The following is a 24,771-nucleotide window of genomic DNA, read 5'->3' on the forward strand; positions in this document are numbered from 1 at the left end:
AGCCTGAGGGTTCAGCTGGCTGCTGCCAGGTGCGGCTGGACCTGCCCCAGAGACGCTGAGCTATCTGGGGCTCCTGAGCCAGCCTGAGAGGGCTCGGGCAGCATGTGTGTGAGCAGCATGTGCAAGTCGCAGCCCTTCTCTGGTTTAGATCAGAAAAGAGCTTGCTTTTATTTTTTTGTAAAGGTGGGTGGACACTGCAGCAGCCGGGACCAGCCCTGTCCAGGGAGCCCAGCTCTGCCCCAGGAGATTTCAACTCTGGGCACCGCACCCTGCCCCCCAGGGACATTTAGACAGGTGTGGAGGACTTGGATTATCACAATGACTTGAGTGCCCAGTCCTTGTACTATAACAAGGGACAGTCCCACACTGTGAAAAGTGGTCCCACCCCAAATGTCTGTTGAGAAAAACTTGCAGACGCTACCCACCCCTCCCCCAGCTCCAGCTCTAGCTCCAGCCTGCAGGGAGAGCTCCTCCCCTTGTCCTTGCTCCCGAGGCCTTCCTGACCCCACTCATGGCTGCTCCCAGGATCCAGGTCTGGAGTCCCCTTTCCCTCCCTACCTGGTTCCTGTCTCCCACTCCCCCACCCCTCATCTAGCCAAGAACATCCCCAAGCTTTGAGGCTCCAAGCCTTTTCCCAGCCGTGCTGAGAGAGCCTGGGGAAGGTTTTTGGGGTGGGGTGGGGACTTCTTCAGCTTAGGGGTGCCCCCAGCATCTGTCCATCCGCTTCACCAACCTCAGTCCCCACAGCCCAGTGTGTCAAGAAGGCCTCTCCTGCTGCCCTGGGTGAGGCTGGTCCCGGCTGCCATGCTCACTTTGGGAAGGCATCGTCTTACCACCCCTTCCACCAAGGCCAGCTGACGGAGTGCTCACACCCACCTTCTTGGTCCCTGCTCCCTGGCGTGGGCCAGCAGCCCCATTTTCCAGCTGAAGAAGCTTGGTGGAGTGAAGGGATCATCCGGTTATATCCAGTGCTCAGGCTTGACCCAGGCCTCCTGTTTTCTGTATTTCTTGCTGTTCTGCCACCACAAGGGGTGGGCTGCAGGAGCCAGAGCCGGGCTCTTTGCCACCCTCCCTCCTGGCCCGGCCTGAAGAGGAGGGGCAAGAGCCAGCTCAGGAGAAGGGTCCAGGGGGACTTCATTACCCAATGCCTGCTTGTGGCGGTGGGGTGGGTGGGAGGGGTCGCCGAGCCTGCCGCTGGTGGGGAGACATGCTTGGCCTGCCTGGGTAATCACATCTCAACATTTCATTTTGCTTGTCAGTTTCCACTTCCTGGGTACGTGGGCTCCTAAATATTTCATCCCGGCCTGCACTGTCAGTTCCAAGCCGAGCTGCTGGCCTTTAACTCTGGCAAGGCCCAACTGCTGGCCTGACTGTGCCATGGAGTGGAGCTGACGGGAGGTCATCTTCCCCATGCTTCTCTCTGCTGCAACACAGGGTCTCTACCACCAGCCCGGCACTGGCTCCCATTCCCAGGGTATCTGGGGTGAATAGGCTGGGGAGACAACATTGTTGGAAACGAGGTTCGTTTCAGCTATTGTTGGTTGAGCATCCTACACTCTGGGGAAAACTGAGGGGTGAGAAATGGGATAGACACAGTCTGCCCTTGATGGGGCTCATGGGCTGATGGAGGAAACCAACAATAATAGTAGAGTAATAAACACGTCCTGAGCACTAATGTGCCAGGAACTGCTCTAGGCACCTTAGGGATATTAACTTGCTTATTCTTCACACTTTATTATGTGGAGACAAGGCCCAGAGAGGTTAAGGAACTTGTCCAAAGTCACACAGCTAAGAAGTGGCAGAGCTGGGATTTGAACCTGAAGCAGGTCAGTTCCAAAACTGACCATGGCACAAGGTAGAGGATGGCAAGTGCCAGTGGAGAGAAGCAGACGGGCTTCTCTCTGTCTGGGGTATTTCATGGGGGAAGAGGCAGAGAAGCGGGGCCCTAGGCTGCATGGGATTGGGCTGATAGAGACATGGGAGGGGCATTTCTGGCAGAGGGACCAGCACTAGGAAAGGGCCGAGGGGCTGAATTGGAGAAAGTGGTCCTGCTGTGGTAGGGGTGAAGTGAGGCAGAGGAGAGGACTGAGAAGCTGATATGTGACCTCCTCCACCAGGGTGTCACTGGAGTTGGGGCAGATGGGAAAAAAGTTGGGGGTCTTATTCTGTGAGCGGCTCCTCCAGTATCCTCAGCCACACTCCACGGTGTCCCGGCCTTGACTGTGGCCTGAGGCAGGCACAGAGCCATGCAATCAGGCCGAGGGCCCTGCTCACCACAGCCCCACCACACGGCCTGAGGGTCGGACCAGGGGGTGACCTCGGCAGGCACCCTGACCCACACTTAGCAGTCTTGGGTCTGGCTCCTGGCTGGCCTCCAACTGCTGTGTGAGCGTGGGGCAGACTCCCTTCCCTTCATGAACTGGACCCGAGAAATGGGTGGATTCCCTCATCAGTGAATGCTGGCACAGCCACTGAGGGTGGGGAACAGTGGGGCCTGGGTGGGCTGACCTGGGGTAGGGGCCTCTGGGGGGCTTGTGGTGGGGTCCAGGAACCAGCCCTCTCTCTGTGTCCTGCCCCAACCAGGCCCCTCCTGCCACCATCTGCCTCCAAACACCATGGCTTCCCTTTTCTGTGATTTTTTTCACCTTTCTCACTTCAAAGGTGTTTTGCCTAAGTGGGTTTGTGTTAAGATATTAAGTTGATCACTCAGCAAATTTCCCTCAACTCAAAGCGTAACACCATGAATAATGCAGCTCTGAGCCACACCGCCTGCGCTGCCCAGCGGCCTCCGGTTGGGGGACAGTGGGGCTCAGCTCTGAGATGTTGAGCCCCACGGCTGCCCTGGCAGGTCCTCTGAGGCCTGCATCCTCCTCCACACCCCAAAATGTCCCCGAGGGGCTGGCCCTGTCCACAGGACATCCGCTCTAATCCTCACCGAAACCTTGCTGTGTCTGGGGGATGGGGTTCCTACCACCCCATTTCACAGACGGGGAAATGGAGGGTTGGAGAGTGGGCAACGTGGCTTTCATCACGAAGAAGCAGGTGGTTGAGATGGGACATGGCCCTGTCTGTGCCCCGACTCCGTCTCCTTGTGTCACACCAGGCCAGCTCTCGCATGTCTGTGTCCCCCTCTTCTGCTCCATCAGCGCCCCTGCACCCCCAGATCCAGCCCTGTTCGCTCTGCAGGGGCAGGGATGGGCGGGAATGGAGAGCCTGGTGGCAGAGGGTGGGGTTTCAGAGGCAAGAGGAGGGCCCTGCCTCTGTGCCGGCCACAGAGGCAGCTGCATGAAGAGCCGTGCCATCCTCTCTGTCCAGTCGCTGGACCATAGGCCCCTCCATGGGCATCCCAGCCAGTGAGGACCAGGCCAAGGGAGAGGTGCTAATGGTGCTGAGGTGTGGCCGGGCCCCCAGGCAGTATGAGGGGCGTGAGCTTCTGCCAGCCCCTGGCGCATGCCAGGGCCTCACAGGGCCTCCCTGGGAAAGGATTCAGGCTAATTGGGGCATTCGCTGGGGAGACTCAGCCAGGAGGAGTTTCTCAGTTAAGAAGAGATGGGCTGGAGGGGTGCTTAGTGCACGTGCGGTGACTGTATGACAGCTGCCAGGCAGTGTAAGGCCGGGGTGCGGACGCCTTATGGCGGGCACCGCCTGCTTGTGATTGGTGGAACGGGACTGGCCATGGTCGGGCAGGGTCGTTGTATGTGACTGTCCAGGGTTACTTGTGTCTGTGTGTGGTGTGTCTGTGGCTCTGTGTGTGGGGTTATGTGTATCTGTGTGTGTTGCATATCTGACTGTGTATGGTGATGTGTGTCTGTGTGTGGTGTGTATGTGACTGTGTGTGTATCTGTGTGGGTGATGTGTGTCTGTGTGGTGATATGTGTGTGTGGTGTGTATCTGTGTGGTGATGTGTGGGGTGTGTATCTGGTGATGTGTGGGTGTGTCTGTGTGTGGTGTGTATCTGTGTGGTAATGTGGGTGTATCTGATGTCTATATGTGTGGTGATGTGTGTGTGTGTGGTGACGTGTGTGTGTGGTGTATATCTGTGTGGTGATATGTGGGTGTGTGTCTGTGTATGGTGTGTATCTGTGTGGTGATGTGTGGGTGTGTGTGTGGTGTGTATCTGTGTGGTAATGTGGGTGTGTCTGATGTCTATATGTGTGGTGATGTGTGTGTGTGGTGACGTGTGTGTGTGGTGTATATCTGTGTGGTGATATGTGGGTGTGTGTCTGTGTGTGGTGTGTATCTGTGGGGTGATGTGTGGGTGTGTGTGTGGTGTATATCTGTGTGGTGATGTGTGGGGGTGTGTGTGGTATCTGTGTGGTGATGTGTGTGTGTGGTGTATATTTTTGGTGATGTGTGTGTGGTGTGTATCTGGTGATGTTTGTATCTGTGTGATGTGTATGTGTGTATGTGCTGTGTATCTGTGGTAATGTGTGTATGTGCAGTGTGTATCTGCACATATGTATGGGTATGTGTGTGTGGTGGGTATCTGTGTGGTGAAGTGTGTGTGGTGTGTATCTGTGTGGTGATATCTATGCGTTTTGTGGTGTATATCTGTGTGGTGATGTGTGGGTGTGTCTGTGTGTGGTGTGTATCTGTGTGGTAATGTGGGTGTGTCTGATGTCTGTATGTGTGGTGATGTGTGTGTGTGTGGTGTATATCTGTGTGGTGATATGTGGGTGTGTGTCTGTGTGTGGTGTGTATCTGTGTGGTGATATGTGTGGTGTGTATGTGTGTGGTGATGTGTGTGGTGTGTATGTGTGTGATGTGTGGGTATGTGTGGTATTTGTGTGGCAATGTGTGTGGTGTATATCTGTGTGGTGATGTGTAGGTGTGTGTCTGTGTGTGGCTGGGGTTGTCTGAAGTTATAATTGGGTGCAAGTGTGTGTCAGGGTGGGGATTTACATGACTCGCGTGCCAGGGTTTGTGGGTGTGTATGTGGAGGATGTGATGGGGGTTGGGTGTGGTGTGCATGTTGTACGAGGCTGTGTGGGGCTGTGGGATCTGGGACTGTGTCAGTGTGTGCGTGTGGCCCTGTGCCCATCTTTGTGGCTGTGAGGCTGTACAAGGTTCTCACCAAATGTGATGGGGGCTGTGTCTCTGGTGAGTGTGTGTGAACGTGAGTGTGTGAGCTTGTGGTGGTGTGTAGTATGAGATTTTGTGAGGGTGTGCATTGCCGTGTATGTGTGGTGGGGGTGGGGCTGGGGGTGTGGCGAGGGTGCTGAGAGCCTTCAGGAGGGAGAGAATGTGTGTGCTGCCTTGGACAATCCGGTCCCCTGGTCCCTGCACCGTGGGCCTCCCCAGCCCTGGATCCTGGGTCCCAGCCTGGCTGAGTGATGAGGCCCTTTCCTCCGAGCTCCTGCCCTCCTGCCTCAGCAGCCCCACCCCACTAGGCCTTGCCCCTCCCCAGTGGCCTTGGCTCCAGCAGGCAACCTGCACAAACACCCCTGCATTCGGCCCTCACACCAGCCCTATCAGGTGGAGTTTAAACTGTCAGCTGTCACCGGTCTTCAGGCAGGGCCCTTGTCGCTTTACACAGCCAGTGTGCACTTTCCTTCACTTGCTCATCATTTGCAGACAATTTCCCGAGCATTCATGGTAAGGAATTGATGTCTTGGTGGAGAAAGTAAAATCCCAGCAGAAGGCAGGATGGAGGGAGACGTCCAGGTGCGTGTGGTACCCACCCCACGCGTGTGGATGCTGAGCACAGTGTCACTGTGGACCAGAGCAAAGTAGATGACAGGTTCAAATGGGGTGTCCAGTGCCTGTGCATGTGAGGAGGTGGCAGCTCAGAGGGGAGGTCACTGAGGGCGTGGGAGCGGGTGAGCAGGTACAGGTGCTCACCTCCGACTTCTCCAGAGCCTCTGCTCTCACACCCATGCTGGCAGCTCCTGCCAAGCGGTCCCCTCAAAACCCTGTCAGTCAGGCCCTTGGTCCCCCATTCGTCTAGCAAGTGTGGATTACTGCCTGTCTTGGGCAGGCCCTGCACGTGTCCTGGGCTCTGTAAGGCCCCCAGCAGAAAGACTGAGCCAGGGAGATAAATGTGGCCCAGCCAGGGAAGAGCTGGGTGGGGAGCCAGAGGGTGGCTGAGCAGCCAAGGTGGGGGTGCTCCTGGCTGAGGGAGCAGCGTGTGCAGAGGCCTATTGGGAGCACAGACCTGGTCAGATGGGTGGATCCTGGTGGGGACTGGGGCGGTACTGGATGTTGCAGTAAACCCAAATTCACTGCGTGCATCAGGGAGACCCTCCTGGGGTCACACACACACACACACACACACACAGGGGGCTGCCGAGGGTTGTAAAGCTGGGAGTATGTCTCGGGTGCTGGAGACTGATGAGCTGGGGAGTGGGGCCACAAGCAGAAGCAGACCAGGGTGAGGGTGACAGGTGACAAGAACCAAGCCTGGCCCTCTGTGCAGTCCCAGACCCAGCTGGAGCCAGCCCAGCCCTCACGTGTCCCACACCCAGCTCACCCTGGAGGGCCTTTGCTGGGGCCTGGTGTCCTGCCCACCTTGCACACCCCTCGGCCACAGCATCGCTATGTGCGCTCCATTGATTTACATTTAGGCTTCGCTCCAGCTGAAGACAAAAGTAGCACCTGATTAGTCACCAGTCACCAAGCCCTCTGAGCAGCTGTTTCTGGTCCCCTTCCTGAGAGCTGGTTCAGGGAAGGGCCTGGCTTTGAGAGTCAGAAGGAAGGAGCCATGTGTGTGTGTGTGTGTGTGTGTGTGTGTGTGTGTGTGTGTGTGTTGCGCGCGCGCGCGTGCATCCACGAGGGTCCAGGGGTAGCTTCCAGCCTCTGTCCTCCCCTCTGTGCTCCCCTACAGGAGCCGGGGGACCTGCTCTCCTGCCCCTGTCCCCGTGTGTAACTCCCCACCCCCCACCCTGCTGGAAATTGTTGCCTTCACATTTTGCCATAATGTAGATTTTTCCACTTGAATTCCTAGGATTTGTCTTTTCATTGTTTTCCTCTCTTTTTAAATTTAAAAGTTTTTTTTTAAAGGAAAGGAGAAAGTGAGGATGTGCCTATGTCTCTGCTGGCCTCAGGACCGGCTGACTGGGCCCCGAGAGGCCAGGCCTGGGGACAGAGGGAGCTGGCTCGGGGTTCGGGGGGAGGACTTTTCACCTTCCTTGTCTGGAGCCCAGTCTCCAGGGTGACAGCTCAGAGGACCCCTGACTGTCTCCCCACACCGGGGAGCTGGGAGGCAAGGGCACAAGCCGGCTCCTCTCATGGGAAGCCTTTTCTTTCTGCCGACCCAGCCTGACTGCATAAGGTGGGCACATCCCACAAGTGGTGGGGGTTGGGGGGTCCTTGAAGGTAGGGGATCTGGAGGCTGCTGGAGCGGGTGACCTTGCAGGATGGTGGGAGGACTGTTTGAGACAGGTGGGGTGGGGCAAGCCATGCCAGGGAGGATGGGAAGTGCTGCGAGGGGAGCATCCCAGGCACGGTGAGGGTCAGACGGTCCTGCCGTGGTCAGACCTCCTGTAACCCTAAGCTCACCTCGGCACGTACAACCCCGGTAGTGCGGTTTATTCATTCTTCTGTCATACAGCATTTAGGTTGTTTCCATTTTTTTGCAGGTTCAGACAGTGCTGTGTTGAGCGACTTTGTGTGGGTCTCCCGTGCCCACGTGCCGGGGTTTCCCTGGGGACGAGTGTGGACGGGGAAGCCCTGGCTTGCGGGCAGCCGGCGCATTCAGCGTTACTAGACGCTGCCGTGTGGCTCTGCGCAGGGTTCTGATGGACACGCCTTCATCAAGTGTCCAGTGCCTTGTAGTAAAGGAGGCCCTGAGGGATGGGGCAAGCATAAGTCGGTTTTGATGGGTGGGACGGCCCAGGGAGAAGGGGAGGCGTGGAGCCTGGGCGGGCTGGGGAGGAGGCGCCGAGCTGGGAGAGGTAGCGGGTCCTGTTGGAAAGCAGTCAGGGGCTGGCCTGGATCCCAAACCTCCCAGTGCAGTGGTGAGAGCCTCGCCTGGAGGTGGCTCTGCCCCTGCTACTGTGCACCCCCGGGCAAGGCCTCTCTGGCCTTTATCTCTTTCTTTACTGGCCATCCAGCTTGGGCTAGGAGGTCTCCAAGGTCTCTACGGACTTGATATGCTCAGATTTTCTTGGCAAGTGGCTGTGGCTTCCTGCCCCTGGCCGGCGAGCAGAGGCTCCAGCTTGGCTGAGATGGCAGAGCTTGCAGCTGGCAAGTGGCAGTTGGGTGTTTGTCAGGAGCCTGGGGGGCTGGGGTCCTGGCAGGAGGCTGGGCAGAGGCTTGCCAAGGGGGACCCAGGAGAGCCAGGGAGGCGATGGGGACTCCCAGACTTCTTCATGTGTGTCTCCCTCCCCATATGATCCTGTGCCTGGAGCCTGGGGGGTGAAGGGCTCAGCCTCTGCCCTGAGATAGGGGGAGGGCTTTGTGGGCTTTAATTTGATTATATCTCCTCTCACTGGACCCATGGGTTCTTATTTTATTCAGTGACACTAGGGGAAGGGCACAGGGTGAGGAGGAGTGCCCCTCCCTGGGGGAGAGGTTTGAAGCGGGCATCTGTGGGAGTTTTAGCCATGTGGCCCAGGGACTGGGCAGAGGGATGGCTGCTGGGCTTGGTGTGACTTTGGGTCTGTAGCAGTGCAGCCTGGAGTGCACAGGGTGGGCTGTGTCGGTGGTGGACGTGGCTCTATGCCAGAGTGTGCAATCTGTGACTGTGTGTGTACATGCGTGCTAACCCCCCTAAACAACAGAGGCTGCAGAAGAGGCTCCAGCACTTGAAACAGTGCTCTTTATTCTCGGTGGCTGCTGTGGAGTAATTGTTTTGCAAGGAAAGGGAACTGTCCAGCAGGGGAGGGGCTGCAGGAAGTGGGGCCTCTCCGCCTGAGGGAGGCTCTGGACACAGACCCGGACTGCAGTCCTGCTGACTGGCTGTGCAACCTTGACTAGGCTATTTAGCACCCGGAGCCTCAGTTTCCTCATCTGTAAGATGGGGATATTAGCACCTGCTAATGTGTGAGGTTCATGGAGACTGGGCCTCGCACAGTGCCAGGCATGCAGTGGGTGCTTAGGGCCTCTCGGGCCGCTCCGGTCCTCTCTGGCTGCAGCAGGCGCCAAGACAGCAGTTGAGGCAGAGGTTGTGCCACTGCCAGGAGCTTGTATCACCCCAGGAGAGGGCCTGGCTTGTGAGCCAGCTCCTTTGCCCACACCCTTGAGCAGCCATTGCTGACAATAGGGCTGTAAAACAAAGGGACCTCATGGGCACTTGGTTTCTCATCCTGGGGGCAGCAACACTAGTGGGCACTCACCCCAGGGTGGGCGCCATGCCCGCCATGCTCATGGGCCCACAAGTCCCCTCGACTCCACAACCCTATCCCTTCCCTTCATGACTGGCTGAAAGCTGGCTGCTGGAGCCAGAGGGCCCAAGTTCAAACCCCAGCTCTGCCCCAACTGTCTTCATGAAACTGGGGAAGCTACTTAACCTCTCTGTGCCTCAATTTCCTCATTTATAAATTGAAGATGTGGTGATTACACTGACCTCAGGTGAGTAAATCCATGTAAAATTTGCAGAGTAGCATTTACCATGCATTGGACACTCCATAAATGTTCATTAGTATTATGGAGCTCTGCATGCCCCCTCCCCCCACACTCCCCTCTGGTCCGAATCTCTTGAAGTTGTGAGAACATCAGACCCTCCTCAGACTGCGCTTGCATCTCAAGTACCTTGTGGCTCACTCACACTCCCGCTAACTGAGCCATGGCCACCTAATCCTTCCTTCACCAGCAAAATGAAGCTTGCAAGATATGCCCTGAGGTGGCAGGCAGGACCATCACACAGATCCTCTTAGAGGAGCATCACTCAGAAATATGACTTAACAGTTCCTCCCTGTTTGAGAGCAATTAACTCCCTTCCCCTGCCTTCCTCCTGGCTCCTGCAGTCAGGTGGCTCATCCTCCCCTTCCTTCCCCTCCCAGTCCAGCCTCTTCCTCTGTCCATCTGTCTCCCCAAATGGGGGGAGAAATGTCTCAATTGGCCCACTTTCTAAGTGGAAAGACACCATATGGAGGGTTTAGCTGGGAGCTGAGAGGCGGCCTGGCCAGCGGTGCAGCCAGCAGCTGCCTCCTTTGGCTGTCTCTGTGGCCCCAGACTGATGGGCCCCAGTCCTGCCTGAGCACCCTTGCTCCTTCTCCCCTCCCCATGAGCTCCTAGTAACCATGCTCTTCTCTAGCACTTGGGACTCCTTGGTGTGTTAGGAGGGACCTGAAGAGCTGTGTGTGGGTGCATGTGCGTGCGCGTGTGTGCGCATGCATGTGTGCATGTGTGCACGTGTGTGTGTGTGTGTTGTGTCCTGTGGCCCCAGGCCAGCAGGCACTGGGCACAGAGCAGCCACTCCTTCCAGTGAGGGTACCCTGTTCTCCCCAGAATGCCTACCGCCTGGCCACTTGCATGCTCTAAGGACTCAGCCCAGTACCACTGCCTTTGGGCAGCCTTCCCTGCTGGCCATCTCCCTGCCCACGAGTAGGGGTCCCTCCATGGGTGGAGCTGGGTGCTGGCACTGCCCTGTGGGGCTGGTGGTAGTCGTGTTTTCTGCAGTCTGAGCCCCTGGCAGCTCCACCCAGAATTTTCTGATGTATTGGGACAAGTCTGTGTAGAAGGCTCAGGTGGCCCCCAGCCTGGACCTCAAGGGGTGCTCAGCCAAGGTGTTTGGTTTGAGGCATTGTGTTGAGTTGAGTGGGACCCAGAGGAGGGCAGCAGCTAGATACCCAGACCAGCTTCAGGATTAATCCCTCATGCTTTTCCATCGACTGCCACCAGGGGCCTCTGGGGTCTTATTCTCTGGGGGTCTCCAGTTCCTGGACTCCAGAACTGTGTGGCTCTGGGTAAGCCACTTCTCTTCCCTGAGCTTCGGTTTCCTTATCTGTTAAAGGCAGTGGCTGATACCAGCATGGCCCACAGATGCTCTGTACCAGGAGGTTAGGTGGGATTTAAATACATGAATGACATCTGTCCCCTGCCAGCACTTGAGAGACACATCTGGGGCTGGGAACTGGCTGCACCCAAGTGCTCCCAGGGCCTCTGATGGCCGCCCAGCCTGGGCGTGAATCCCACCACCACCAAATATTGACCCTCTCCTGATGGTTCCAGCCCCAGTGGCCATGCATGCTGCTCTTACCAAGGGCCTGGTGATGGGCATTGGGCCCAGGGACAGGAGCCCTGAGAGGTGTGCAGATGTGGGTGTAGCAGGCACAATGCCTCAGGGTGGGCTCTTTTCTCAGATGTAACCCTCCAAGAAACGTTATGAGGTGGTTACAATAAAAAATAATCAACATTTACTAAACACTAGGTACTGGATGTTGTCTTTATATGCATTACCTTACATATTTTATAACAATTCTATGAAATAGGTGATAACATTATTTTCACTTTACGGGTGATGTATGTGCAGCACAGAGAGGTTCAGTAACTGACCTAAGGTCACACAGCAGTAAGTGACAGAGCTGAGATTTGAACCCAGGCAGTCTAGCTCCTAAGTATGATGCTGTGCTGCTTCTAGCTGCTGTATTGGGAAACTGAGGTTCAGAGTACTTAAGTGACATGTCCAGGGTCACCAGCTGGTAAGTGGAGCCAAGACTGATACTGCAGCTATTCTGACTGCACAGCCTATATCCAGAGGCTGGGATCCCAGGGCTGGGAGTCGGGCTGGGGAGCCTGGGTGGCACCCAGCCCCCATCTCCTGGAGTGTGTGTTGGGAGAGTGGTGGGGAGACTCAGGCTCCCCTGCCCGCCTCAACTAACTGGTGCCCCTCCTGCAGGGGGCGTGTGCATCGCCCAGTCGGTGAAGATACCCCGGGAGCCCAAGGCAGGCGAGTTCGACAAGATCATCCGCCGCCTCTTGGAGACCTCGAACGCCAGGGGAGTCATCATCTTCGCCAATGAGGATGACATCAGGTGAGGGCAGGTGGCAGCGGGGTGGGCACCGGGAGCCACGCAGTGTGGGCAGAGCCATGGGTCCTGTCCTACTTTCCCAGGCGAGCCTGACCCCACCCTGGGATCCAGAGAGGTGGGTACAGGTGAGTGGGTGTGTAGGCATGAAGACCCCCAGACTGGGGTGCAGGCTACTGCTATGGGGCACCGCTTCCCTCCCCGTTCCATTCTTGCATCCATTCCAGCTGCTAGAGATGGCTACCTGAGTGATTTAACAGAGGGCTGAGGCCATGGGCTTGGGGCCAGACCACTTAGGTTCGAATGCTGTTCTCCCACCTGCTAGCTGTGTGATCTCAGGTGAATTTCTTAACCTCTCTGGGCCTCTACTGCTAAAAAACAAATAAGCTAACAATACCTGCCCGATAGCATTTGAGAATTCAATGCAGAAGGTGCATAAAAGGCTTAGAGTAGCATCTGGCATGAAATAAGCGCCCAGTAAATGTGGGCCACCCCTCAGCCCCTCCCTCCTTTCTGCGGTGAGCTCAGGGTACAGAGACAAGGTCTGGGTTGTGTGTGGTTCTAGTCTTGGCTTAGGCTCAGAGCGACCAGGCTGAGGGGAGGCACAGCCTTGTCCTCAGGGAGCCCCAGGCTGAGGGGAGGCACAGCCCTGCCCAGAATCTGGTAGGGTCCTCTAGTCCCCGCTGGCCACTTCTTCAGAGAGGAGGGTGAGAGCAGGTGTGGCCCCTGCCAGGCCTCCTCAGGTATCTGGCCCAGGCTGGCAGAGCCTGCTGTGCCCTCAGACTCCCCTCACTGGACCAGCCAAGGCTGCCCTCTGTGCCCAGCCCTTTCCAGGCGGCTTCCTCCTGTTCCTCACCACTGCTCCCAAACCATTTCTCACTTGGAAAGGCCCTAACCTGGACTCCGGCATTGCTGCAAAACAGATCCCCTCCCAGGCCACTGGGGGGTTCCCTGGAGGGATAGAGGAGGGATTTGGCCTCAAAGGACAAAAGGACCAACTGCAATGGTGGAGTCTCAGGCAGTGAAAGGCCAGGGAGGGGAGCGCTCCAGCCCCATCCTGATACCCTCGGAGCTGCACAGAGGCAGCGCCCAGTCCCTTGAGGCTTGCAGGTCCCCTGAGTTCCGGCTCTGAACATTTCTGACAGCCACCGCTCAGCCAGCTCCTGCCCCCTACTCCCACCCCAAAGCCTGGCAAGACTTGGCTCTCTCACCCCACCCAGCTCTGCGCCTCACTCCAGACCTGTTGTTTTGGGGGACACCTTCAGCTCAGATGGACCCACGTGCTGGGAGGGGGACTGAATGCACTGGGTCTTTTGTCCCAGAGAAGAGGCCCCTAGGGGAGGTCTAGAAGAGAGCTAGACTGACTTCCGGAGCAGGCTGTGGGAAGCGGGTGGGAGGCGGGGGTCATTTCTGGAAATCCACATGCATTTTCAGAAGCAAGCAGAAGTAAAAATAAACCCAGGTGACTCTGCAGGGCTGGATCGTTGGGAGCTCTGGCCATCTCAGGCTGGCCGGATGCAGGCGGGTATTAACAGGGTGTGGGTGTGGGTTTTGAGAGCAGCCTTACCTGCCATTAGTGGTGACCTAGGATGGCAGGGTGGGGGCAGGGTCTACACCAGTGAGCGGGGCTGGAAAGCCTCAGGCGTTGGGAGATGATGGAGGCGGCAGGGGGATGATGGTGGACAAGACCAGCTCAGGTGAAGGCTCTGTGGCCTGGAAACATCTGTTTCTCCCTGAAAGCCTAGGCCCTCCAGCCCCTGCTGGCCGCCTCCTGCACAGGCCCAGCAGCCACCCCCGAGCCCTGGGGTCTGTGCCCTGGTCCCCACTGATGGAAGGACCTGGACAGTTTTATAGTATCACAGCCTCTCGCTTGCTGTGTGACATGAGCAAATTCCTTACCTCCTCCCTGCCTAGTCTCTCCGTGGGAGCTGGGTTAGGGGAATGCTGCCCTTTCCTCCTTGTTTTTCCCCTTTGGGGAGCTGTCTTTGAGAGGCCGCTTCATTCATGCCTCCCCGAAGCCCTGGCTGAGTGCTTGCTGCAGGCTCTGTGGCCCCAGGCTGGGCTTTTGGGTCCCTGGTTTGATTCGGATTACCATCGCAGGCAGACTGGGCTGCGTGTGAGCACAGGGCAGCTCCACACCCGCCTCCTTCCATCACCCACTCCCACTCAGGGTGTGGCCAGCAGCTCTCTGAAGGGCCTGGGCTTTTGGCACAGAGGGTGGTGAATGAAGAGGGAGCCTCAGGCAGGAGGCAGCATGTGCAGGGGGGGAAGGGGGCGGCTGTGTGGTGGTGAATGGGTGTGAGGATGGGCAGGGTGTGGGGATGGATGGGGCAGGAAGGCATGTGTCTCAGGGGATGGGGCTGGGCAGAGGTGGTTCTGGGGCCTGAGTCAGACGTGGAGTAGGTGTGGATCTGGGGGTATAGGGGTGGTCTTTGCAGGGACAGATGGAGGCCTGGAGAATTACTCTGGGGCTGCAGGCAGGTGTGGGCCCAGGGGCGGACAGGTTGGATGAGGCAGTAGCCATGAGCCTATGGGCAGGTGAGGGCAGGGCATAGGGGGAACCCATGGGCATGGGTGCTGGGACAGTTGTGGACCTTGGGCTCCTAGGGGTCAGGGGTGTGGGCCCACAGCAAGTGTGACCAGGTGTGGGGGCAGGTGCATGGACAGACACGGCTGGGCTGGGCTGGTGTGTGTTCCTACAGGCATGTGCTGGAGGCAGCGCGAAGGGCCAACCAGACAGGCCATTTCTTCTGGATGGGCTCTGACAGCTGGGGCTCCAAGATTGCACCGGTGCTGCACCTGGAGGAGGTCGCTGAGGGGGCCGTCACGATCCTCCCCAAGAGGATGTCCGTGCGAGGTAGGCCGGGCGGGTGCTGGTGGTCGGCGCCATTCTGGACTGCTCCTCCTGTCGCCCCTCCTGGCTTCCTTCCTCTCCTGCTCCTCCTCTTTCCAAAGCCGTCCTTCCTCTTCCACGGCCCCCAGCCTCTTTTGTTTGGAGGCTCTGGGCTGGGAGGTCTTTTAGTCCACACTCAATACAGCAGAATTTGAATCCAGATTCAGGACCTTTCCTCCTCCCTTCTCAGGGATTTTTTTTGGGGTGGAAGTTGTGTTGAGAGTCCACTCAGAAGAGGGCTGGGAGCTGCAGGCCACGGCTACAGGACAGGGCTTTTCTGCAGAGCCTGCCTGGGCTTGGCAGGCGCCGGGTGGTGCTGAGGTTGGGCCTGCCTTGCCCTGAACCCCCTCCTCTTGGGGCAGAACCCACAGTCTCCTGGGCAGGAACGAACTTCTCTGGCCAGAACCTCACAGGGAACGAGGTGTGATGTTCTCATGAATGGGCTGATTTGGCAGGGACCTGGCAGTCCTCACCATGGGGAGAAGGCTCCCTGGGCCCTCTCCTTCCCTGTCCTCCCTCCCTTCAATAGGAGCCAGCGTTAATGGAGCTGGGAGGGACCACAGACATCGGCCTTTCCAAGGCATCTTGAGGCAGAGGGAGTGCCCCGGCCCATACCTGTCCATAGGCCCATGGCTACCCTGTCATCCAAACCTGCCCCCGGGCCTACACCTGCCTACAGGCCCAGTGTGAATCCCCAGGGCCACATCTGTCCCTGCAAAGACCACACCCGTCTCCCCCTCCACACCTGCCCTATGTCTGACTCAGGCCCCAGAACCACCTCTGCCCAGCCCCGTCCCCTCAGACACATGCCTTCCTGCCCCATCCATCCCCACATCCCTCACCCATCACGAATCCAACCCCCACCCCCAACACACACAGCGGGAGTTTCCAACCACCCCAAGCCATAATCAACAGTGTGAGGATAACTGTGCTTACGGTGCTCACCCTTGCCACGCCCCTGACGGACAGCTCCTTTAGTCTCCCAGCCACCCTGTGATTCACTCTTCCCCACCTTTAGTAGATGGATACGCAGGGCTCAGAGAGATTCAGACACACACAGTGCAGCGAGTGGCAGAGCTGGGGCCGGAATCCAGGACTTGTCTGACAAGTTCCTTTTCTCTCAGGAACATTTGAGAACAATGGTCCTCATCTGGGGGTGATTTTGCCCCCCGAGGGGCATTTGGCAATTTCTGGAGCCATTTTTGGTATTGACAATTGGGGGATGCTGCTGCCAGCCTCCGGTAGGTAGAGGTCAGGGTGCTGCATCCCGTGGTGCATGGGACGGCCCCCGACAGGAGTTGTCCTGCCCAGAGTGTCCACAGCGCCAAGACTGACAAATCCTACTGCAGGCCAAATCTCCGGCTCAATGCCAGTGCGTCTCCTGCCATGAGGCCAGTCATTTTGCTCCCACTTGGACGTTTCCATGGGCCTCGCTGAGCTTTCAGGCCTCTGGCCCATACAGAGCAGCTCAGTCCACAGGGCCGGGTACAGTCAGTATGGCAGGAGGGGCGTCTGGGAGGAGGAGAGGGTGGTGTTCACCGCCTGCCTGCCCACTCTAGGACAGGGTTTCCCAGGCTGAGAGCAGAACTGTGAGCCGTGCAGAGAACGTGGAGAGGGAGGCTGCCTCTGTCAATGACGGGGACATCCTGGATATGAAGGGAAAAGGTCCAGGTCCTGGTCTTGCTGTGTGGCCTGGGTGGTCCCCACCTCTCTCATCCTTCCTGGCCTCCTCTTCAGGTGCTCCTAGGGTTGGACAGCCCCACCAGCCTCTGTGCAGTAATCTCAGGACTCCCAGGCGGCTCCTCAGAGCCTGCTGTTAGCATTGCAGCGGTTAAAGGCCGTGGAAACATCTTCATCGGTGTGCTTCATCCATAAAGGCAGCAGTTGTAGATTACACACGCTCCCCCTGGGACCTAATACAGCTCTTTTCATTTTGAATGAAATGAAATGCTCCACATTTTGTTTTCTCCTGGATCAGAGGCTGTGCTCCTCCGGGTCTCTCTCCCTCCGCCTGGGCCATCTCATCCTGGGGGAGGCGGGAAGGGCTGGGGCTGGTGGGAAGGAGGCCAGTGAGGCCCTGACTTCCCGGTTCCCTGCCAGGCTTCGACCGCTACTTCTCCAGCCGCACACTGGACAACAACCGGCGCAACATCTGGTTTGCGGAGTTCTGGGAGGACAACTTCCACTGCAAGCTGAGCCGCCACGCCCTCAAGAAGGGCAGCCACGTCAAGAAGTGCACCAGTGAGCTCGTGGGCTGGGCGGGGCTGGGCGGGGCCGGGCGGGCTCGGGCGGGCTCTAGGAGGAGCCGAGCCTGGGGGCCTGATGCCGAGAATCTCCGGAGTTGGGCAGGCACCTGCGGTGGAGTTGGGAGGCCCTGGGGCGGGGCCTGGAAAGGCGGGGCCACAGCTGATTTGGGGTGTGGCCCTGAGATCCTTGGGAGTGGCAAGGTCTCTGGCTGCCTCCGGGTTGATGTGGACGTCCTTAGGGCGAACCCATAGATAGCCCTGAACTGACCCCTCTTGCCCTGTGTCCAGTCTTGACGCATACCAGGCTGGCACTTCCCAGAAACCACCCCAGGGTTCCCTCCAGGGATCCCTCAGTCACTCAGTACGCACCAGTGTGGCTCCCAGGCGTGGGTTGCCCCAGCTAAAGCATGGATATGTAGCAGTGAAGAGCGAGTCCAACGGCACTCGGAGTTTTTATTCTAATGGGAGACAGACAATCAACACAATGAGTGAATTATAGAATATGTCAGAACAGAAACTTGCAGGAGAAACAAAACAGATAATAACAAGAATGGAAAGTGTGAGGAGAAGGGAACCTGCAGCTGTGAAGTGGCCAGGGACGGCCTGCTTGCACAGGTGACATCTGAGCCCTCACATGAGAGGGATGAACTGCGTGGGGGAGGGGCAGTGATCGGCCCATTTTACAGATGGGAGAACGGAGGCTCAGAGGAGGTGAGTGGAGGCACTTGAATTCCCATAGATGGAGGGTGGTAGAGCACGACTTGCACCCGGGTCTGAGCCCTAGGTCCCCCACCCCCTAGGTAGCCATTGTGGTGTGTCCACTCCAGATACATCTGGACAGGGGTCTTTTCATGCCCTGGGTCTGCGTCACTCTGCGTCAGGACCCAGCCTCAATAACATTAGGGTGCCCTGGTGCCTCTCGGCTTGAGGGGTGCTTAAATGAGGATGATGAGTTGCCCCCTGTATCCTCCCAGACTTGAACGTGCAGTTGGGCAAAGGGCGGGGCACAGGCTGCATGGAATCTTTGGCAGACAGGTCCTCCAGGGCCGGGGAGAAGGGAGTGTGCTGAGGGTGGGTGGGGAGCATGCTGCCCTCTGGTGGCCAGAGCCCAAAGGGACTTGCCGCCACTGGACCACTGGAGACGTGGAGAAGCTCGCAGCCAAACCTACCCGATCTGCAGAGTGAGTGCAGGTGTGTGAGTGTGCGCAGGTGGCCGTGTGTGTGAATACATCTGTGGCATGTGACTTCGTGTGTGTGAGAGTTGGTGTTCCTGAGAGAGAAGGGGTGTGTGTGCCTGTGTCTTACATGGGGCTTGTGTATTCCTGGGTGAGCTAAACATAAACACTGCTGTTTACTATGTATCCACTGTGTTCCAGACACTTTAAAGACATCATCTTAAGAATGTAAAAGACATTTCACTCTCACGGCAACTCTAGGAACTCTTACGATTCCTGCACTCTAGATGAGGATATGGAGAGTCAGAGAGACCAAGTGACTTGCCCGAGGCTGCACAGCAAATGCCTGAATCAGGCAGTAATCATGATAGAAGTGTGAGAAGTGCAGACATGCCTGGTGTGGAGGCTGAGCCCTCACGGGTGGGGTGGCCGTGCATCTTGTCTCCTGTGTTCTGTTATTGAGAGCATCCCCTCCAGTTCTTGGAAGTGCCCACGTGGGATGGAAAATTGTTTGGGCACCCTGACTGTAGCTCACCAGACCTAGCTCGGGGGTGAGGATGGGGATGGATGGGATGGGGGTGGGGTGGGGAGGGAAGACTGGAAGTGGTGGCAAGATGGACAGCTGGGGCCTCCTGGACCCAGTGTCTAGGCTGTCGAGGGGTCTGGGCTGTCAAGGGGAAGGGCTTTCTGGAATCTCCTCTTTGTCTAGGAGGGGCAGGAGGGGAGAAGGCTTTGGTCAGTTCCTGTAGGCTCTGTCTAGACTTCTAGTTCTTGGGGCAGGATTCCTGAACCTCTCCAGTAGTCCTAAGGGAGGCATTTGGTCTGATGGTCAGCGCAGGTGGGGAAGGAGGACTGGAGCAGGGTTCAGAAGAGCGCAGAGCTCGGCTGGGCACGGTGGCTCACACCTGTAATCCCAGCGCTTTGGGAGGCCTAGGTGGGCGGGTTATCTGAGGTCAGGAGTTCAGCCTGGTCAACATGGCAAAACCCATCTCTACTAAAAATACAAAAATTAGCTGGATGTGGTGGCAAGCACCTATAATCCCAGTTACTCGGGAGGCTGAGGTATGAGAATAGCTTGAACCTGGGAGGTGGAGGTTGCAGTGAACCGAGATTGCACCACTGCGCTCCAGCCTGGGTGACAGAATGAGATTCCATCTCAAAAAAAAAAAAAAAAAAAAAAGAGCACAGAGCTTTGCTGTGAGCCTGAGGCAAGCTCTGCGACCTTTCTGGGCCTTTGCTTTCTCATCTGAGCAACGGGATTGATGAGCTGGCCCAGAGGGTGTCTCCGGAAGGAAGTGAAGCGTTAATGGAGGCACTTCCCGATCTGTAAGTGGCAGCTGTAAAGCCTGGAGGTGCGTTAGAGTCACCTGGGAGCTTTTAACGCCAGACCAGGGCACCACCCCCAGACCAACTAGCTCAGAATCTTAGGGGTGGGGCCTAGGCTGTGGATTTTTATACTGCTCCCTAGGTGATTTTAATGTGTATTTAGGACTGATGCAGTGGTTTCCAAGCTTTGTTCACATTGAATCACCTGGGGATCTTTTAAAAATACGGATACCCTAGACATTCTGGTTTAATTTGCACTGGATACAACCTGAGCATCAGGATTTTTTGAAGTGCCCCAGGTAGTTCTACTGTGCAGCAAAGTTTGGGAGCCTCTGGCTCGGAGGGAGGACGCATGCGCCCTAGGCTGGGTTGTCGGGGGCGGCATGAGCAAAGGGGCAGAGGCTCTAGTGGACGAGGTGGGTCTCAGCCGACCCGAATCCTTCCTGCTGCATTGGGAGTCCCAGCAGAGGTGGGTCAGAGTCTCTGTGTGGCCCCAGGTCAGGCGCTGCTGCAAGCCTGTCGGTCTGTCTCTGGGTGAGGTGAGGGGCAGGTGGGGGTACTGCTGGGAATGTTTTGTGGGACCTGAGACTCTGGGGGAGGAGCAGACAGCTCTGGTTTCCCCATGGCCCTGCCCCTGAGCTGAGCCTGTCCTACCGGAGAAGGCCTTAGGCCAGGAGGGCTGGAGTGACGCCCATGGAGAGCTGGGAGCAGGGGCAGGGGAAGGACCCACCCCTGAGTCTGAGTCTGGCTCTGCCTCCTCCCTGCTGTGTGACCTTGGACAGGTTATCTGACTTCTCTGAGTCTCTGCTGCTGTCTGTAGAACAGGGAAGGCAACAGCTATCTCAGTGGCTGTGAGGTTTAGAGAGAAAGCATGTGAGGAGGCTGGCTGAGAATGATATATATGATAGGTGCTGATGAAATGATTGTTATTGCTGATATAGAGAGGAAATGGGAGAGTTGGGATTTAGACAGGCAATTGGGTAATCTAATAGTCCAAGTCTGCTGGTACCAATTCTGTCTGTTATGTGGAAAGAATGAGGAAAGAATGTGCCATCCTGAAGGTGGGTGGTATAGATGGTCACAGATGCAACTCCCATTTTACAGAAGAGGAAACTGAGGCAACTTGTGAATATCACAGAGCTGGAGAGTTGTCAGTGCTGATTTGTGCCCAGGTAGCCTGGCTGTGAAGCCAGTGCTGGCCCCTGCCTTCTGCCCACTTCCTGTCCTTCCCTCCCACTCCTCCGGGGCCCCTCTCTCTTGTCCTTAGCCAGCCCAGCCATGCTCTGTGGTCTCCGAGACGTACTCTCCACCTGCCCCACTCTTTCTCCAGAGCCTGGCTTCCCCTCACCTCTTCAGGATCAGCTCACTCCGCTCTCCTGGATGTTCCTATTCCGCAGTTGACCTCTACCTGTTACAGCCCCACAGGCCTGCCCTGCTCAAGGTCTCACTGACAGCAAGTGCCACTCCCGTGTCCTTTGCTTTGCCAAATCCATTCCTTCCCACCCCAGGTGATGGATGGTCCTGGTGACCATCCAAGAGGGTGGGAAGGACCCTCTCATCCTGGGGTCTTGTGTTTGGGAAGATTTGATTCATCCTTCAAGGCTGTCTGAAGTGGAGTTCCCCAAAGATGAGGATTTGATAGCAAGTAGTTGATTTGGGAGGGGATTCCAGGAAAGAGGGGAGAAGGCAGAGACTCAGGCTGTGAGATCAAGCCGGTTGCCACTGTGAACAACTGGAGCTGAATCCTCCTGGGACAGAGGAACAGGCCTCTCCATCGTCCCACAGAGAGGGAGAGGGAGCCGGGGTATGTGTGTGCCAGCCCCCATCAGTGATTGGTGAGGGATGCTCCTGGAGGCCATTATTCCTTGGCACCTCCAGCCTGCCAAATGGCTGGGCAGAGAGGGCTCCTGTGCCAGAGGAAGCCTCAGAAGGGTGGCACATGCTGGCAGCTGGAGGCTGGACCGGTGTGTGCTGACATGGTCAGAGTTAGAGGGTAGGGTGGAGCACTCTTTCTCAAACATACAGCTACTGGGTGTGACTGCTGGTGCAGCCACTTCCTAACTATGTGGCCTTGGGCAGGTTACCTCACCTCTGGGGGCCTCGATTTCCTCATCTGTGAAATGGGAATTATATCATCCCCTTCCATTCTCCCCAGAGCCTCATCCCCAGCAGAGTGCTACCTCCCTCACGGCTTCCAGGGAAGGGATGGGAGCTGATCTGCAAGAAGCACTTCCAGATGGCCCGTGGGTCCCCCAACCCCAGCGAGCTGAGGTCACTGAGAGGGGCATCTGTGCAGCTGTCAAGCCTACAGGAGGATAGCATCCGCCTCCTCCTTCTCTCCCAGCCCCTCCCCAGGAGCCCAGAGAACAGGGTTTGGGAATTAAAGTCGTAAACAAGGCAGATGTGGCATCCGTCTTTTTGACAGCGCTGCCAGCCAGGTGATGGCTGAGCGGAGGAAGGCCCGGTTTATGAGGAGATAGGAAAAATTTACTGCCTGCTGCTCACAGGGGCTGGGAGTCCAGAGAGGGAGGGCAGCTGCATGGTTGCTGGGGGTGCGTGGGGAGATGCCAGTCACCCAGTCTGTGCTGCCATCAGTCACAACAATAATAGTGAAAACATAATAACAGCTAATATTTATATAGCATTTATTAATTGTGAAGCTCTGTTCCAATATTTTGCATTTAATTTTTGCAGCAACCCACATTACAGATAAGGCAACGGAGGCACAGAGAGGTTAAGGACTTGCCCAGAGTCACACAGAGCTGGGGTTTGAACCCGACCATTTGCTCCAGAGACGTTTTGCTTAGATCAGTTGATATCCCAGCCCCAGGCCCCTCTGGCATCTCCAACCTGCCTGTGAAAGGTCTTCCCACCTCTGCATTCATAAGAGAAGCTGAGGAAGCCTCCCTCCTCGGGCCAGTGAGAAAGGCCAACATTTGGGAGCACACTTTATATGCCAGGCTGTGCCCCCATTAGAGGAACTCACAGTTGTTCAAACCATCAGCCCCTCACTCCGAGCTCTTCCCACTCATCAGCTGGGAAACCAGCAGCATAGACTAAGAGCCTGACTGTGCGCCCAGCCAGCACTGTGCTGGGCTTGTTGGGCTCAGTGAGGGGGACAGACCCAGCCATCCTGGGAGTGGGGCACAATATGGCCTTGCAGACAAGGTACAGAGCATAGTGGCATGGTGTGGCCTGGCGGGCAGTGCCAGGGGCTCCAGAAAAGGCCCGACTGTGAGGCTGGGGAAGGCAGAGCCTGGAGGCCTCTTGGAGGAAACTGGGAGTGCTGGGAGGACAGGCGTGCTGCGCTTTGAAGTCAGGAGTTCTCACCGAGAAGGTGTGTGTTAGTCTGTTTGCAATTCTCTAAAGGAGTACCTGAGGCTGGGTAATTCATAAAGAAGAGAGGCTTGTTTGGCTCGTGGTTCTGCTGATTGTTTGAGAAGCCTGGCACCAGCATCTGCTTCTGATGAGGACTTCAGGGGGCTTCCAGTCTTGGGTGGAGGAGAGACGGGAAAGAGAGGATGAGGAGCCAGGCTCTTTTTAACAGTCAAATCTTGTACGTAATAGTGTGAGAACTCACTCATTACCACAAGGAGGGCATCCAGTCACTCATGAGGGATCCACCCCCATGACTCAGCCACAACACCAGGGATCACATTGTGACATGAGATTTGGAGGGGACAAATATCCAAACTGTATCAGGATGATACTGGAGCGAACAGCCAAAGGCCGTGAGAGAGCGAGCCACGTGGAGACCCTGCAAAGTGCATGCTGGGCACAGCGCACAGCGAGTGCAAAGGCCCTGGGGGTGGTTCATGCCTGCCGAGCCCAGAGAGCAGCGAGGAGGCCAGTGTGGCTGAAGCAGAGAGAACCACAGGCAGGAGATGGGGTCGTGGGGGAGGGACAGGCAGGTGGTGCAGGCTATGTGGGCCTGGTGGGAAGTTTGTAAGGATTTAGTCTTTTATGCAGAGTGGGACAAGCCATTGCAGAGTTTATGTCCTCACGGGATCTGTGGGAGCGAGAGCAGAGTGGGAGACCAGTTAGGAGGCTGGTGCTTCATCCAGGTGGGAATGATGGGCCTGGGGTGGCTGGTGGTCTTAGAGCTGGCGAGAAGGGGTCGGATTCTTTGTGAGCTTTGCAGTGTGGCCACGGTGTTTATGGAAGGATTTAAGGGGAGAGAAAGATGACACAAAGTCAAGGATGGCTTCAGCGTTCTCTGCTGGAACAAGGAGATGGATGAATTTGCCATGTGGTAAGATGGGGTGGGTGGGAGGAGAAGCAGGCTGGGAGGGAAGGCAGGGCTTGGGTGGAGGCCACGTGGGGAGTGGGATGCCTGCTGGGACCCACGTGGCCTTGTGGAGTAGGCGCTGGAGTCAGGGAGAGGCTGGAGTGGCCATGTGATTGGGGTGGTGGCAGAGTACCGAGGTGGCTGGGTGGGAGCACCAAGGAGTGTGTGTGGTGGTGGGAGGAGAGGTCCCAGTGAGCCCTGGATGCTGGAGTGTTGGGGCAGAGAGAGGGAGCCAAGCACAGAAGCTGAGAAGCAGCAGCTCAGGAGGCAGCAGGGCCCAGAGCACTGGGGGAGGGAGTGACTGGCTCCATTGCAGGTGAGATGAGGGCTGGGCCGGGCCATTGGACTTAGCAACCTGGGGGGCGATTGTGACCTCCGCAAGAGCAGTCTCCTTGGAGAGGTGGGTGCAAAAGCCGGACTAGAGTTGGTCAGGGGAGAGAGGAGAGAAACTGATGACAGTGAGCAGAGGCATCTCTCTTGAGGAGCTGCATTATAAGCAGGAACAGAGAAAGGGGATGCTAGCTGGGGAGGGGTGGGTCAAGAGAGGGGTTTTGTTTGTTTAAATGGGAGAAATTACCCATATTTCTACCTTAAAGAGAAAGACCTAGTGTGTTAGTTGTTCTCACACTGCTATAAAGAACTACCTGAGCCTGAATAATTTTTATTTTTTTTTCTGAGATGGAATTTCATTCTTACTGCCTAGGCTGGAGTGCAGTGGCATGATCTCAGCTCACTGCAACCTCCACCTCCCAGGTTCAAGTGATTCTCTTGCCTCAGCTTCCCGAGTAACTGGGATTGCAGGTACCTGCCATCACGTCTGGCTAATTTTTGTATTTTTAGTAGAGATGGGGTTTCACCATCTTGGCTAGGCTGGTTTTGAACTCCTGACCTTGTGATCCACCTGCCTCAGCCTCCCAAAGTGCTGGGATTATAG

At 56.8% G+C, this 24,771-nt stretch overlaps 1 protein-coding gene across 4 annotated transcripts in view; it reads left to right on the plus strand.

The window, feature by feature from the left end:
• Window positions 1–24,771, plus strand: part of GRM4 (glutamate metabotropic receptor 4) — a 121,932-nt gene that overhangs the window by 70,648 nt on the left and 26,513 nt on the right. For all 4 annotated transcript variants that reach the window (XM_064361154.1, XM_064361157.1, XM_064361155.1 and 1 more), the window contains exons 4-6: window positions 11,780–11,915; window positions 14,612–14,766; window positions 16,903–17,043. In XM_064361154.1, the coding sequence (XP_064217224.1) occupies window positions 11,780–11,915; window positions 14,612–14,766; window positions 16,903–17,043 (432 nt within the window). The remainder of the gene's footprint in view (window positions 1–11,779; window positions 11,916–14,611; window positions 14,767–16,902; window positions 17,044–24,771) is intronic.

This window comes from Aotus nancymaae, unplaced genomic scaffold (genome assembly GCF_030222135.1).
Source record: "Aotus nancymaae isolate 86718 unplaced genomic scaffold, 86718_ANA_hifiasm-v0.15.2.pri h1tg000040l, whole genome shotgun sequence".
Lineage (NCBI taxonomy): Eukaryota > Metazoa > Chordata > Mammalia > Primates > Aotidae > Aotus > Aotus nancymaae.